The sequence below is a fragment of the Spodoptera frugiperda genome, chromosome 21 (genome assembly GCF_023101765.2).
Source record: "Spodoptera frugiperda isolate SF20-4 chromosome 21, AGI-APGP_CSIRO_Sfru_2.0, whole genome shotgun sequence".
Classification (NCBI taxonomy): Eukaryota; Metazoa; Arthropoda; class Insecta; order Lepidoptera; family Noctuidae; genus Spodoptera; species Spodoptera frugiperda.
Window position 1 is genome coordinate 3,997,760 of NC_064232.1, and position 17,593 is coordinate 4,015,352.

At 38.9% G+C, this 17,593-nt stretch overlaps 1 protein-coding gene and 1 long non-coding RNA gene across 2 annotated transcripts in view; one reads left to right on the forward strand and one right to left on the reverse strand.

Moving 5' to 3' along the window:
• Positions 1-11,405, reverse strand: part of LOC118280286 (scavenger receptor class B member 1) — a 45,839-nt gene extending 34,434 nt beyond the window's left edge. Inside the window, exon 1 of the mRNA XM_035600253.2 lies at positions 11,053-11,405. Coding sequence (XP_035456146.1) covers positions 11,053-11,302 — 250 coding nt within the window. The 5' untranslated portion in view covers positions 11,303-11,405. The remainder of the gene's footprint in view (positions 1-11,052) is intronic.
• Positions 11,406-13,395: 1,990 nt separating this feature from the next.
• LOC126912030 (uncharacterized) lies at positions 13,396-16,374 on the forward strand. The gene is made up of 2 exons (XR_007706643.1): positions 13,396-13,537; positions 16,305-16,374. It is a non-coding gene; the product is annotated as an uncharacterized LOC126912030 (long non-coding RNA).
• Positions 16,375-17,593: the final 1,219 nt, after the last annotated feature.

Here is a 17,593-nt window from a genome sequence, read left to right on the forward strand (position 1 = left end):
AACCCGCTACCCGTTGCACGGCAGCCAGTTTACTGATATCTCAATAAAAAAATCTCTGAACTACTAGAATTTGCTTTACTTACAAAATTAACCGTAACAAAACGTACAATTTCCATTTGTGTTGGTGGGCCCCATCTGTAGTGGTCTGAAGACTCTTTGAAGCGTCTTACTAAATGCTTGTATCTTGCTTAGAAACAACGAAAACTGTTCACGAAACGGCAACATTAAGTCCACTTATTTTTCTGCGACGTATGCTTGCTTTGATCAAATGACAGCGTTAACTACTGTCACACCTACTGGTCTTATGCGCGAATACTCAAACGCTACTCAATTTTGAGACGCTCTCAAATGTAGTTCTGTCACTATCAATTCTTTATAAAATGACAGAGATAGCACGACATTTAAGTACAACTTAAAATTGAGTAGCGTTTGAGTATTCGGCGTTTAATCTCTAAGGTAATCAGAGACACACGATTACACAATGTAATACCCACATTTCACCAGTTATGTTGTGGGTCCCATGTAATAGGGGGTGAGTCTATTGCCAACCGTTCATAAAATCGAAATAATCTCCAATTCCGCTTTGCATTACCCGAGAATCAAACCTAAAACGTGACAAGTTGCGCTCAATAAACGAGACATTACTTATTTAGTTTAAACATTTTATAAACAAGATCGTATGATCTTTCTGTTATCAGTAAAAAAAGTAATAATTCTTTATATTTATATTTAGAGGTCAACAAAATAATAATATATGTATAGGTAATCACGTTTCAAATGATTTATTAATTCACAGTTGACAATTAATTGACAGGAGATTCTTGCTCGTTCTTCTCCATAGGAATCTACACTTTGGAACGAGCAAATAGAGCAACTAGAGGACTGACTGACAGACAGACGTTATTAATATTATTATATTTGCTTTGACGTTCAAATGTGCCTTCTTTTGACTTTTAAATAGCGGCTGTACGATTTAACTGTACAGTCGAACTTTGTTTATGTGTGGGATTGCCATGCTTCGGCACGAATGGACCGGCTCCACCGGAGTGATACCACGGCCTCACAGAAAACCAACGAGAAACAACGCTAGCGTTGTGTGACTAAAGTTACCGGAGGCCCAATTACCCCCTTTTCCAATCTTCCCAATCCCCGATTCACCAAAAGGCCGGCAACGCACTTACTCTTGTAACGCATCTGGTGTTTCGGGTGTCCATGGGCGACGCCGATTGGCCTAGTGGTTGCAAGTGCGACTGCCGGGCAAGGGGTCTCGGGTTCGATTCCCGGGTCGGGCGAAGTATTACTGGGCCATTTTCGGATTTTCGAAAATTTCTCAGTAGTAGCATGGAGTCTGGAATGTGCCCGGTATATGACAATAGGCTCACCACCTATTTATTACATGGGACTTACAACATAAATTGGGAAAAGTGGCTGTACACAGTGGCATTACGTGTAATAATGTGCACCTCTGCCTACCCCTTCGGGGACTAAAGGCGTGACGATATGTATGTATGTCATTTGTATATAATGAACCTATTATCATATAGATGAAAAATGTTCCGGCCCTAAAGTGTTAATTTAACATAAGGTCTGTCGGTTCGTGTGTAAACATAACAAACACATTATTTTCAGTAAACAGTAGAATTATGAGTGCGATTCCCGCACGGAGCAACTCTTTGTGTGATATATAAATTGATGTTTCGGGTCTGGGTGTCATAATATAATAGTGTGTGAATTTGTATGTTTGTAAACGCACGAATCGGGGATTGGGAAGATTGGGTTAGGAGTAATTGGGTAACTCCGGTAACACAGTCATACAACGCAAGCGTTGTTTCACGTCGGTTTTCTGTGAGGCCGTGGTATCACTCCGGTCGAGTCAATCCATTCGTGCCGAAGCGTGGTTCTCCGACTTAATGCATTCAGATTTAAAGTTAATACATATTATATTCGTTAAATAATTTATTCAGAAAACATACATATTATTATATCTAAATAACAACTGGTTCACTCAAGTTATTTGTAGCTAATGTGGATAGTTAAAAACATAATGCATAAGTATAAGACATTAATTAAGTCAACGATAAAATAAATTTATTTATTATTAACTTTATTTTTACATCTCATAGGTATGGGAATAATAGGTAGTGCTTATTAACCTAAATTTTAAACAGAGAAAAGAAACGGAAACTTCTTTAATACTAGATATATTTTTCCCGGACATCTGATTAAATCGTGTTTAGAAATACCATAAATATTTGTTACAACAATATTCACTGCGTCTTATTTTTCTTTTACCGTTTTAGTTTTTTATATAATATAGTTCAGAAAAGTTGATATTCGTAACAACTGTGTTATGTTATGTCTATTCGCAAACTTTAAGTAAACAACACGAACTTATTCGAAATAACATATTGTTTAATGTATTTATCTGTTGTCCGGGAAAAATATGGTACTAAGGAAGTCTTTTTTTTATGAAATACGCCACGGTACGGTAAACGACCAGACGTATCACCTGATGGTAAGCAATCACCGTCGCCCATGGACACTTGAAACACCAGAGGCGTTACAAATGCGTTGCCGGCTTTTTGGGGGTTAGGAAATTAAGGGTTGTTGTTCGGGAATCGGGTATCTCGTCATGGGGAATGGGCCTCCAGTAACCTCGATTCATACATCGAAACACAACGCAAGCGTTGCACGATCGGTTATCATGAGAGGCCGTGGTATTACTCCGGTCGAGCCGGTTTATTCGCGCCGAAGCATGGCTCTACAATACTCCACAGTGTCAGTTGATGATAGTATAAGCTAATAAGCACTACCTATACCCATCACTGATTTTATGTCACATCACAGAACTTCGATCAATTTTCTTACCGCGTCCCTATCACAATCAAATCACTTTAAAGTAGGAAATAGGTTAGTGTGGAAATACGGACAAACATACATATAATATATAATTATGCAAGTATTTACTTGAGCTGCCCTCTGGCCCGATAGCGCGTGGCCAAATAGTGTCAATGTACTCCTCAGTATTATTTTACATTAATTAACATAAGTATTACTTTCTTTGATTTCGATACGATATATGTCAACGGTCTGACCATCCTTAATAATATATGTCCGTAGTTATTCGTATTGATAACTTCGTCCATAATTGCACAGCCAAATCCTTCAGTTTCACCAAAGAGATTACTGATCGTAGCCAAGATACGGACGTCAGAAAATCTACACTGGGTCCATGAAGGGCCCGGAAGACAGCGTCCGTGGAGCTCCTTGCTATGCCATACCTCCTTGCGGTCATTGACAAATATGCTTAATACCACTTTTTGCGCCAGTTCTCTTTTGCTAAAGATAGTGGAGTGAATCCATTGTCCACTGCTGCTACTTTTTTTTTCGATGCATACCCTCGTTTACTTTCAGAAATATTCCCTGAGGTTGCACACCTCACGGTTATGAAGGGTCTTAGCATTTAATAACTCAGACCCCTATAAAATATAACCGGGTTCGTAATAAGTCAAATAAGCTTATTTATTATTAACTTTATTTTTACATCTCATAGGTATGGGAATAATAGGTAGTGCTTATTAACCTAAACTTTAAACAGAGAAAAGAAACGGAAACTTCTTTAATACTAGATATAAGGTCCCGGACATCTGATTAAATCGTGTTTGGAAATACCATAAATATTTGTTACAACAATATTCACTGAATCAATTTTTCTTTTACCGTTTTAGTTTTTTATATAATATAATTCAGAAAAGTTGATAGTCGTAACAACTGTGTTATGTCATGTCTATTCGCAAACAATTTAAATAAACAACACGAACTTATTCGAAATAACGTATTGTTTAATGTATTTATCTGTTGTCCGGGAAAAATATGGTACTAAGGAAGTGACCGTTTTTTATGAAATACGCCACGGTACGGTAAAAGCAGACGTATCACCTGATGGTAAGCAATTTCGTATTCGCCCATGGACAATGAAACACCAGAGGCGTTACAAATGCGTTGCCGAATGATTTTTGGGACCTTTAGGAAGTTAAGGGTTGTTGTTCGGGAATCGGGGATTGGGAAGGTTTAGGGGGCAATATACAAGTATTTCCAGTAACCTCATTCATACAACGAAACACAACGCAAGCGTTGTTTCACGTGGTTTTCTATGAGGCCGTGGTATAACTTGGTCGAGCCTGTAACCCATTCGTGAATGAAAGCATGGCTCTCCCACACTCCACAGTGTCAGTTTTTTTTCTCTGTTCTTCAAAGTATAAGCTAATAAGCACTACCTATACCCATCACTGATTTTATGTCACATCACAGAACTTCGATCAATTTCTTACTGCGTCCCTATCACAAGCAAATCACTTTAAAGTAGGAAATAGGTTAGTGTGGAAATACGGACAAACATACATACATATATACCATATAATTATGCAAGTATTTACTTGAGCCGACCTCTAGCCCGATAGCGCGTGGCCAAATAGTGTCAATGTACTCGTCAGTATTATTTTACATTAATTAACATAAGTATTACTTTCTTTGATTTCGATACGAAACAAGTGAATCTCGGGCTCAATAGGGTAGATGACTATCTTTTATTGTAATGTCCGTCTTGTAGATTGTTTTAAAATAGTACACACGTAGTTTTTATTTTCTTACGGAAACATTAATACTTTCGAAGATATATCGATTTGAAATATCGCGTGACGTCACTTTTAAGTACGTTTTATACTGAATAGTGACGTAGTTAGCTCCCACTACTAAACTTTGATTCGTTTTAACTAAGTATTGTTATCTTATATGACAAAATAAAAAAATACGTGTCTAATATTTTTTCATTACCTAACTGACGGACTAAATAGGTACAGTTTTAGTGTTTAAAATAATAAAGCAACTAATCTACTACACAAAAAAGCAAAAACAAAACAAAATTTTGACACCAAAGACAAAACAAGGGAAAAATAGCCAAAAAAATGGGAAATTTTATCAAAAAAGTTAAAATGCCGATAATTTGAAAACGGTTAAGTTTGGGATATGGGGTCCCATGGTCAAATCAGTCAGGAATGATGTAAACTATCACGTCTTAAAGGATTTAGGTCGACCTTTAACCCTGTATAGTCAGCCAGTAGTGCCAGGTTTTTTTTTTGAGGCGTAGTGGGCTAGTCTTTATTTTTAACATTTTAAACGCCACGTTAGCGGAGGGTTTGCCTCTTGCCACTTAAGGGGTGAAAATCATCCAATGTTTTTTCCGCCTTGGGCGAAGCGATAGGGAGTGTCAGACTCTTACTGACTAAAAAAAAACCACCCCGTTCCTACTGCTGCTTTTCGAGTCGGAAGCCCGGTAAACCCGCTAGGTAGTCCACAGCTCCGGAGTGATTTAGTTTAGTGAGTCAAGACTGGCCATTATGATCGGAGATATTGTATGCCTTCTAGCAACGAAAAGCTAAAACAATATCTTTAAAAAAAAAACTCACGTGTTCCGCGCATGCGTGTCAAAACATCCATTATCAGCGAACTACCCTGACATGTTACACTTCCTGATCCCTTATCGTTCAGCCTCGCCCCCGTCCTCATACATTTTAATATGAGACGCCGAAATGTATGTATGTATGTATGAACATGCGTAACTCCTAAAAGACTGCACCGAATTTGATATTTTCTGTCTGAACAGTCGTGGTTTTATGTAAATCGGCTGTTGTTTATGAAAGGGACATTTTGTTTCATTCACGACGGTAAGGCCAAGGTTATTGTTTTTTTTTTAAATGATATTTTGTTTATCGTGAAATAAATGATGATTATAGTTTGCAGCCATATCTCCAGATTTTTGTCGAAATACGTGTTATTCTAGACCATAATCTACTTGTGTTCCAAATGTCATCCTAATCGCTTCAGCAGTTTTGACGTGATTCAGTTACACACATACAAACTCACAAACGTCCGTATATACCGTAGGGAAGCCTCTTATGACTTAATTTAAACCACATATTTGTTATCATCTTGGCTGACAATATACGAAAAATTTGCGAAATAGGCCCAGTAGTTAAGCCAAAAAGTGCATTATTCTCTTTGGGCCAATTTAAACACTCTTCACAAATTATACGGCATTATACCAACAGCACTGCGTGTCCGTAACATTCCTAGACAACCAACAACTTTACAGCTCTTCTGTGGTCAAGGAACATGGAGCTGTTCAAAGTCAAAATTATTTACATATTTCAAATAGACCAGGAAGGCACTTTTGAACGTCGAAGCAAATATTATGTATAATAATATTAATAACGTCTGTCTGTCGGTCAGTCCTCTAGTGAAGCTATTTGCTTCACACAGAATTTAATACTTGTTATTATAATTTTTATTTATTTATTTTATTTGAAATTTTTCTTTTTATTTTCGGATTCTCGTTGAAATATTTCGATGTATTATGCTTTTGTACACTTTTTTTTGGCACAAGCCCGCCACATCCTCCCATACCGCTGGAACTCCTGTACACCAGGATCTACAGTAGATACAACCATGCAAACACCGGAACACTGAAGTCCGGCGCGTCCCAGGGAAATGAATGACTGTCTTGGATCCCGCAACGAAACAAATCAGAAGATGTTACTAGAGGAGAAGAAAAAGAAAACGCAAAATGCTTCTGTAGACTAGTAATACTTGTAGTTTCATTTAAATCATATGAGTGATCTCCACACTGTATGACACTAGTAAGATACGTTAGTTTAGATTACACTAATGAACTCGTGCAGACGGACTGTGCAAGCACATTATATTATAATTTATTATGTACACAAACGCTTTATGAGATAAATAATCATTTCTAAGAAATGATAAATCAATAATTACACATTCACATCATATATCTGTATCATTATAATCATTAGTTTAAAGCTCGCAAACATAACTTAGTCGGTAAAAGTATTATTAGATTTTGTTTTATTATCACACATTACATCAATAGTTTATAAGTGGGCACTACTGCCCAAAGGCCTCTTCTCACACGGATAAGGTTTTCGTGTGTCGCGGAATGCTGCTCATGAATATGAGCCTCTAGCATGGCTTGAAACTAGTCGAGTTCCTCGTCAAAACAATACGTGAGTAAGCCGATAACATAATAACTAATTTAGTATGTCTCACAAAAGTTACAATAAAATCATTAATCACCACGCTTGGAGAATGCGGGTTGGTGATTAATAAAAATATACATACATGTTTGTTACTCAATCATGACAGCACGACTGAAGGGATCGATATGTTTGCAACATGGGTAGATTATGATCTAGAATAGTAGTTCCCAACCTTTTTCTAGTCAAAGGCCACTTTTGTAATTTTTGTTAAGTTAGGGACTACTAATACTATTACTTTTTTCATGTCGTCTAAAAACAACACTAAGATTTTCTCATTCATTCATTAATATAGTGACTTTTGGATTTCTTAAAACAGTTGCCTCCTTTAATATAAATTTAATTTGAGCTATACCCGTGGTATTTTATTAACCGAGGACCTATGGTATTAATGTTTTTTTTTTGGCTTTTGCAGACTTCTAGTGGCCCACGGACCACCGGTTGGAAACCACTGATCTAGAATAACACATAGGCTACTTTTTATCCCACGGCAACGCGAGCGAAGCCGCTGGCAGAAGCTAGTGTTCTCATAAAAGTTATTATTACTGATCATAAAAAGACAAGCTTTTTAATTATCACATTAAACGAACGCCATTTTCCTTGTCTAATCTTGCGTTAGTAGCCGTTGGTTTAGTAAAGAATATCATTATAGTACCTACCTAATGATTTATTTATTAATTTTTTTAAGGTATAATCCGGTAAACGATCGGACAGATCACCTGATGGTAAGCAATCGTTGTCGCCTATAGTCTTCCTCAATAAAAGGACTATTTAACACAAAATTATTCTATTATTATAATAAATAATTATTAATTATTCAAGTCTAACCAGTAATTCTGGAGGTTAGGGCGTTTAAACAAACAGATTTTTCAACTTTATATGTATATCAGGATATTAGTATACGTATGTATGTATTAAAACATAATAAAAAAAGAATATTAAGTTCCTACATTAAGAAAATACATGATAAATAAAACTTGACTGAATTAAGATTACTTTAAAAGGATGGAAGATCATGTGACTTCTCCCGCCTTGGACGAGGACGAAGTGTGGGAAAGCCATGCTTCAGCACGAATGGGTCGGCTCGACCGGAGTGATACCACAGCCTCACAGAAAACTGACGTGAAACAACGCTTGCATTGTGTTTCGTTATGTGAGTGAGGTTATCGGAGGCCTAATTCCCCTCTTCCCAATCTTCTCCATCCCCGATTCCCGAACAACAACCCTTAATTCCTAACACCCAAAAGGTCGGCAACGCACTTTGTAATGCCTCAGCTGTTTCAAGTGTCCATGTGCGGCGGCGATTGGTTACCATCAGATGATTCGTCTGCTCGTTTACCGAGTGTCAGACTGTTACTGACTAAAAACCACCCCGTTCCTACTCCTGCTTTTCTAGCCACAGCCCCGGTAAACCCGCTAGGTACTCCACAGCTCCGGATAATTAACACATTGAACGCCATGGTGATCACCGGTCCCGTGCGTGCGGCGCGTCGCGTTCCGCGCGCGCCTCAAAGAGCCATCAGACCACCACAGATGGGGCCCAGTAGGGCTGATGCCTGTTCCGGAGCTGCGGACTACCTAGCGGGTTTACCGGGGCTCCGGCTCGAAAAGCAGGAGAAGGAACGGGGTGGTTTTTAGTCAGTAAGAGTCTGACACTCCCTCTCGCCTCGCCCAAGGCGGGAGAAGTCATAGGATGATTTTCAACACTCAAAAAAAAAAAATGATGATCACCGGTGACCGACGTTAGCGGAGGATTTGCCTTTAAGAGTTTTCTATTGGCAGTCAAAGACTTAACCTTGGTACGCACGGAACCCTATTCGCGAAAATCTTTATCGCGACATTAAAAAAGTAATGATGTAATTCGCGAGCGTTATTGCTGGATATAAAGCTCTGGGTTTGATTCTTATTAAATCAAACGTTACGTTACTCACGCCTTTGCTTTCTCCAAGGTGAAGACAGAGGTGCACGTATAGACAATGCAACACCCACTTTTCATTAGTTATGTTATTAGTCCCATGTAATCGGGGGTGTGTCTATCAATGTCCGATACAGCAGGCTTACTCTTGAATAAAAATCAAGATGTAAACCCAATACAACCCGAATCGTAGCTAAAAATAACCTTCAGAGTAGGTATTATAATATACGTTATCCTAGACCATAATCTACACCTGTATCTACCAAATTTCATCCTGATTATTTCAGCCGTTTTTATGTTATTGAGAAACAAACATACACACACATAAACCTTCGCTTTAGTAGGTAAGAGAGTGATTGCGAATGTTTTTGGGGATATATAATTTATTCAAAAGAAAAAAGATACCATTTATTAAGTATTCATAAGAAAAAATAAATAAGTAATAAATAAATATGTACTACTTACTATAATTTAAAACTAAAATAACTTAAAACAAGTATGTACCTACGTTTGTCACTGTTTCACGCAAAAACTATTGAATGGATCTTAAGGTTAAGTACCATAGGTACATAGTAAGATGACATAACACATATGTACATAAAAAATATTTTTTATGTCAAACGGTTTTAATGAGCTCTATTCTACCGATGAAGCCCTTACGTTTGAAGCTTTGAAGGTAATCCGTAATAAACGTAGTTGTGGTAAAAATCTGGTAATATTGTATTGTCATCTTGTAATTAACCGATCCGGACAGACAACGCAACAAAGGGCCTACTCTAATTCAACGAACAAACGAAAAAACTTCGCGGATTGCATATTATTTATTGTGAACTTTCGTGAACAAAAATGAACGAATGAAATGAAGATAAATAAATAGGTTTTGATATGAAATAAAATGTTATTTCAAGTAATTCTATTAGTAAATCAATAAAACCTACGGCGGAAGATTAAACGAAACTTCGGATTCGAGAACCGGAGTAGGCCCCCAGGGAGTAAAGTTCTCTAAGATTGGAAAAGGAAGTTAAAGGGTCGTTTTTAGTCAATAAGAGTCTGACACTAAAAGGCGGGAGAAGTCATTGGATGATTTTCCCACTTAAAAAAAAAAAACTTGTAATTATGAGTGTATACCAAATATTAAATTGATCTGATATCAAGAAGGAGGTAAAATTCCATTTACTAAAGACCTAAACAAATATATGGGGCAATCTCCGACTGCACGGTTGGCGCGGTGGCTAGGCAACTGGCTGGTGAGCAACTTGTCGCGGCTTCGATTCCCGCAAGAAACAACTCTTTGTGTGATCCACAAATATTGTTGTTTCGGGTCTGGGTGTCATGTGTATGTCAACTTGCATGTTTGTAAACGCACCCACGACACAGGAGAAAAAGGTAATATGTGGGACAACGTTTAAAATATATATACTTATATAAAAATGCGTACTATATATAACCTCACGCCTGTCTCCCATGGGGGTAGGCAGAGACAATGGATCGCCAATTGTCACGGTTCTTACACCCTTCTTTCGCTTCTTCAATCACTTATATAGTCCTTGCCATGCCTTATTTTGTGATTTTGTTTTACTTTAAGATTTGAAAAATTTTAACATTTTTATTTTGCGATTTAAGAGCTTTGCACCATGTACTATTTAATTTTCAGGCTCTTACTTAGCATGCTACATATTGCTGTATAACTCAACTTAGTTTGTCTTTTCATATCTATCAATTTCGCTATTATTTAGATTCACTCAATAGTCCTACCTAATAATGTACTCAAGATGTCTCAACTCAAGTCCCCAAGATACAGGATTATCCTAGTTTGGGGGCTACCGATACACTTGATGACAACACCAAAATTAAACAAATTATTGTGATATAGTATAAGACCATAATGATTGTGAAATTCGTTAATAAATTTATTCTTATTTTTCTTCTTATCACACTTAACTTACTTAACAGTCATAATTTTTTTCATGCATGCTCGTCGGTAAAAGGTACAAAAAAGAACCAAAAAAAAAAATGCGTACTTACAACAATAATACTTCTTTTCCGATTGTTTTCCCCAACACAACACGGACCACTGATTTTTCACCCCCCCACACGTGAACTGACTTTTCCCGCACCCGGCACAACCGTGTAAATTGGCTAAAATCGTGTCCTCCCGAATTAAAATCTTCCCCACACCGTTATTGGGGGTGATAATCACCATTTTGTCATCCCCACCCTCTTTAGGCAGCATTGGTGATGTCGACATTGTTTTATCTAAAGTTTGGTGTTCCATTTTTATCGTAATTTTTAGAACATTATTTGTCGGAGCGAGTTTTTTGTGACAACGGACGCGACCGCTCCCGTTTGGCTCTCACGCGCAACTGATCGTTAGATGGGTCAAACAAGAGGTTATCATCATACATACTTATTTTTTTTATGATATGATTTAAATAGGTTATCTTATATTCAAGTTTCTTGGACTTTTTCGTTGGGATTTTTTGTTAAAATTACGTTTGAATAGAGTGTTTTGTTAGCTAATTGCTGTGGTTAGAATTTAGAGTGTTTAGTTAGAAGTAATCTTGTAGCTACTGGTACCTATTAGTCGATAATGTTGTTGTTTAGCATATAAACATACATACATACGTACAATCTTATCGTTTCTCTACATGTTATTAGTTTAGACTATAGATAGTTTGTGCGAATAAGGAAATTTCTATATTATTACATGTTATTAGTGACTTATTGCGTTTATATTTTTCAGGTTTCTCAGCTTTCTTTGAGGGGGAAAATCATCCAATGTTTTCTCCCGTCTTGGGCGAGGCGAGAGGGAGTGTCAGACTCTTACTGACTAAAAACCGCCCCGTTGCTATGTATGTTTGTGCGCGATTATCTCGCGTTTGGCTGAACTGATTTGATGCGGTTTTCAGCATAGTATTTTTCAGACTTAGAAGATTTTAGTGATATTACCAGTGCCGGCGTGGCCGGGGGCGTGATGGGGCGATGGCCCAGGGCGACAACTTCTGGAGGGCGCCAAAAAAATTAAAACCTACTACTAACACTTGATATTGCTTCCCTCAAGGGGGCGCCACAATATTTTCGACCGGGGTGTCAGTGGCCCTCACGCCGACTTCCCAATCCTCGATTCCCCAACAACCCTTAAATGCCTAACCCCCAAAAGACGGGGATCGCACTTGTACCGCCTCTGGTGTTTCAAGTGTCCATGGGCGGCGGCGATTGCTTACCATCAGGTGATACGTTCCATAAAAAAAAAATATAGAGTCGGTAAAGTAAAAAGAAGGCGGTTCCTTTTTTTTTTAAAGTTTTACTAATTATTCGTTTGTTTTGCTTTTTTAACCGACTTACAAAAGGAGGAAATGAGGTTATCGTATTGACACGTATGTTTGTAATGTGTTTGTTTATTTATTAACTACTAATTCGTTGAAATCGTTATGTTTGCGTAGGTATGTCCGAAGTTTAGTTCTTGAGTCGTTAAAAAATGTGAATAATGAAATTAAGGTTATTATGGTTAATTAAAAATCACGGTTTACTGAGACGCCTACTACGATAAGATGTGCGATGTCGCCTCGTCGGCGCATGCTGCTCATGATGAACAGTCCCTCTGTGACTCGAAACTAGTAGAGCTTTTCTCTATTAATATACGTGAGTAAACCGTGACTTTTATTTAATTCAGTATGTCTCATGATAGTTTTTATAAAAAAAAGGTAATTTAAAAAACTAAAAAACCCGACTGCGGTTCTGAAAATGAAAAAGCCCTAAAACAAGAAAGTCGTCGTAAAATTGTAGTAGTCGGGACCCATTCTAAATATGAAGACATAGTGAGGGCACATACGGCTGGCTTTCTAGAATGTGTCCCGACTGCTTCAATTTTACGATAACTTTCTTGTTTTAGGGTTTTTTCATTTTCAGAAACGCAGTCGGGTTCTTTAGTTTTTTAAATTACCTTTTTTATTTAAGTTTTATTATTTTTATATTTTGATATAATTATGTATCTAGTGTCACTCTCACAGTAAATACGAATCAAACGACCCCCATCAAGCTGAAATCCACCGAGTCGTTCAGGCTAGAGAGTGAGCAATATTCGAATTTGGCGTCAAAAATCCGCCATTTTATTTTTTTATTATTTTGGTATATCCAGTGTCACTCTCACAGTAAATACGAATCCAACGACACCACTCAAGCCAAAATCCATCAAGCCGTTTAGGCTGCAGAGCGTGCCAAACAATTATACATACATACATACATAATAGTCTCGAAAAACATAACCCTTCTTCTGGCGCAGTCGGGTAAAAAGGTATTTAGTTATTTACACTCGGTGAAAGACAGAACATTGAAAAAATACAATGTTGCAATACACAGGATTTACTCCTTTTTTTTTTGAGGTGGGAAAATCATCCAATGACTTCTTCCGCCTTGGGCGAGGCGAGAGGGAGTGTCAGACTCTTACTGACTAAAAACTACCCCGTTCCTTCTCCTGCTTTTCGAGCCGGAGCCCCGGTAAACCCGCTAGGTAGTCCGCAGCTACACTACATGAGCTGCTGTTTACATGTGAACTTGATGACGATACACATTTTTATAGGGCATTACGATAAACTTCAAACAATTGGACGCCTTCCAATTCGACCTTACAAAGTGTGAAACATGATTATGATAGCCGACACTATTATTAATATTTAGACCATGAATGATAATATTTTTTAGGCGTGAAAATATTATCATTTATGGTCTCAATATGAGAGTCATGCTTCGGCACGAATGGGCCGGCTCGACCGGAGTAGGTAATACCATGGTCTCACAGAAAACCGACGTGAAACAAAGCTTGCGTTGTTTTTCGTAGTGTGAGTAAGGTTACCGGAGGCCCAATTACCCCCTTCCCAACATTGCCAATCCCCGATTCCCCACCAACCCTTAAATTTCTGACCTCCAAAAGGCCGGCAATGCACTTACCACCAGGTAATACGTCTGCTCGTTTCAATGTGCAATGTGCAAGGATTTGTGACGCCATCCGTTAATTTGTTCGTCTATAATCTATGTGCGAATTTTGTCACCTGCCACTTGATATGTGTCGCCTGTTTTTTGTTTTTAAGAGGGGAAAATCATAGCGTGCCTACTTTCGCCTTGGGCGACGCGAGAGAGAGTATCAGACTCTTACTGACTAAAAACCACCCCGTTCCTACTTCTGCTTTTCGAGCTGGAGCCTTGGTAAACCCGCTAGGTAGTCCGCAGCTCCGATGTGTCGCCTCTCTAGGAATAAAACCCTCAATGATGAATACAGAGAATAGGTAGTTGTTAGCTCGAGTAGTAGACTACTAGAAGTGTGACAGAGGTCATTGCTCTAATTAGCCCGTAAGATGCAGTGAGCAGATTGCACCTACAATTTGTTATTTCCTGTCATCGAAATGATGACCTAACAATGTTATATCTAGGTCTTGGTCTAGAATATGAGTCGAGACTTACTTCGTCATATGCAAAATATTTAAATATTTGTCGCGAGCGCACACTGTTGCGGGTGTCCATGGGCGGCGGTGATTGCTGACCATCAGGTGATTCGTCTGCTCGTTTGTCGCGCATTCCATATATATCTTACTATTTTGATCAACCCTTCACATTATTTGTCATGATTTTATGACATATTTTATCTTTTAACTTCAGTTTTTTTTTATGGTAAACCCGGTGAACGAGCAGACGGGTCACCTGATAGTTAGCAATCGCCGCCGCTCATGGACACTTGAAACACCAGAGGCGTTACAAGTGCGTTGCCGGCCTTTTGGGAGTTAGGAATTTAAGGGTTGTTAAGGACTTGAGGATTGGGAAGAGGGGTAATTGGGCCTCCGGTAACCTTTCTCACATAACGCAAGCTTTGGCTACCTACCTAATGTTGTTGTTTCACGTCGGTTTTCTGTGAGGCTGTGGTATCACTCCGGTCGAGCCAGCCCATCCGTACCGTACCGCAATTGTGACACTCTTACTGACTAAAAACCACCCCGTTCCTTCACCTGCTTTGAGCCGGAGCTATGGTACAAAGTATTGAATTTTACTAGTAGGAAACTTCCTACTAGTCAAATTCAATACTTTTCTGAAACGTTAAAAACGATATTTTCTATGAAAATTAAATAGTCTATTACAAAGTCATTAGATTTATACATCAAATAGCAGATTTATATCTAGAAATTTAGCTAGAAAAAATGGAAAATTAAGCAGTTCAATGAATGAAAGTGGGATTTTTTTTGAATATTTTATTGTATTGAAAAGTTGTACATAATAATTTATTTTTGACCGAGGATACTACCCAATTTCGTGGGACCTCCACGACAAGAGCGAGGCGGGTATGTCCCAATACAAAAAAATACACAACTCGTGTCACAGTTTTTTTTTTGTTTATATTATTCAGTTACGATGATACTATTGTGTAGGGCACCGAGGGCCACTTCCGAAGCTTATCTTATCAGGCACCGGTCCGTCGGTCATTCATAGAAACGTGTTCACGCCAGTTAATGCACACGGATGGGCATTCTAGTGTTATTTTTGTGTTTACATACATTGATCAATATCTTTGTGAGATTTTTGTGGTTTTAAATTTAGTAGCATGAGCATATCTATAAATTATTTAAGAGTGGGAGAGCCATGCTTCAGCACGAATGGGCCGGCTCGACCGGAGTGATACCACGGTCTCACAGTAAACCGACGTGAAACAACGCTTGCGTTGTGTGAGTAAGGTTACCGGAGGCCCAATTCCTCCCTTCCCAATCTTCCCAAGCCCTGGGGATTCTTTGAGATTTTTTGGGGTTTTAGGTAAACCTTTGGGGTTAGGAATTTACATTCCTAACCCCAAAGGTTTAAAAGGTAAGAAAAAAATGTTAGAGGCGTTACGAAGTTCATAGATAAAATAAAATAAAACATCGAACCTTTTTTTTAGTCTTTTCCCGCCCTGTCTCTCAAGCCTTGAAGAGTGGACTTACCGATGCTATAACAGTGAGCCCATGTTTGAGGGCCGGCACGTTACGACGACGTTAATTTTCCTAAAGTTGCTGCCAATTTTTAAAGGCATGCTTTACGCGAAAAAAGAAGGAATTGATTATTTGGACTTTTTGTAATTTCTGAAAAGAAGTAAAAAGAGTTTTTTTTATACGCACGTTTTTTTTTTTTTGAGGGGGAAAATCATCCAATGACTTCTCTCGCCTTGGGCGAGGCGAGAGGGAGTGTCAGACTCTTACTGACTAAAAACCACCCCGTTCCTTCTCCTGCTTTTCGAGCCGGAGCCCCGGTAAACCTGCTAGGTAGTCCGCAGCTCCGGATCAGGCATCAGCCCTACTGGGCCCCATCTGTGGTGGTCTGATGGCTCTTTGAGGCGCGCGCGGAACGCGACGCGCCGCACGCACGGGTCTGGTTCTGTTCGGGCGATGAGCTACCCTTGCTCGCCGTCCGCAGGCCCGCACTTACGGTGGCCGGAGATCGTCCCGCGATCCCCGACGCCCAGAGTGTCTCTCGCGACGGCTGGGGGCTTTATGCCCCAGAGGCCCCGTACCTATAATTGATAGCGCAGATCTATATGGCGCTGCGTCTCATGTAAAATCTGAGCTTATGTATTATCATACGACGGGCACAACCTGTCCTATGTAAAGCCTGAGCCTATTACGGTACACCGGGCACAATTGTTATATAAATAACGTAATTTAAAAAACTAAAAAACCGGAACGGAAATTAACGCAATTGTGTAGTCTTTACATAATAATTTTGTAATTATGTATTAAAAAAAAAGAGTTGCGTGTTCACGTCTATTTTTAAAATTTAATAGTTTTATTGACATGGAGTCGGATTTTCTTCGATTCATAGGCGTAGCCAGGGTCAATTTCCGTGCTCCTACTTTTGGGGTTAAACTCCCCCCCCCCCGAAAAATGCGTACCTAGACATTACAGAGCGTTATTTTTCTAGTTAGCATAGTACATCCCCTGTTTGGCAAAGGTTTCTTCAATGACTACTATGGACACTACCTATGATTCTGTTTATTACATATTTATTACATAAATGGTTCTTTTGTAAGGAAGTTTTTAAGGTTTTTTTTTTTGGTCACACATTACATGGGTCGACTTTATTGAACCCCTCCCGAAACTAAAATCTGGCTACTGTTTTAGTTTCGCTTCGATTTATTGCATAACATTATTAAAAATCTACACTTTTTAACAAAGCTGAGAAGCTGCTTATAGTATTAATATACAAAGCTGATAAGTTTGTCTGTTTGTTTGACCATGCTTCGGGCACGAATGGGTCGGCTCGACCGGAGTGATACTACGGCCTCACAGAAAACCGACGTAAAACAACGCTTGCGTTGTGTTTCATTGTGTGAGTGAGGTTACCAGAAGCTTAATTACTCCTAGTTTCCCAACAACCCTTAAATTCCTAACCCCCAAAAGGCCGGCAAATCGCTTGTAACGCCTCTGGTGTTTCGGGTGCCCATGGGCGGCGGCGATTTCACATGTACTTGACACTCAGTCATAAAACAATTTGTGGATCACACAAAGAGTTGCTCAGCCACGGCACAGGCCACGGCGCGAACCGAGCAGCCGTT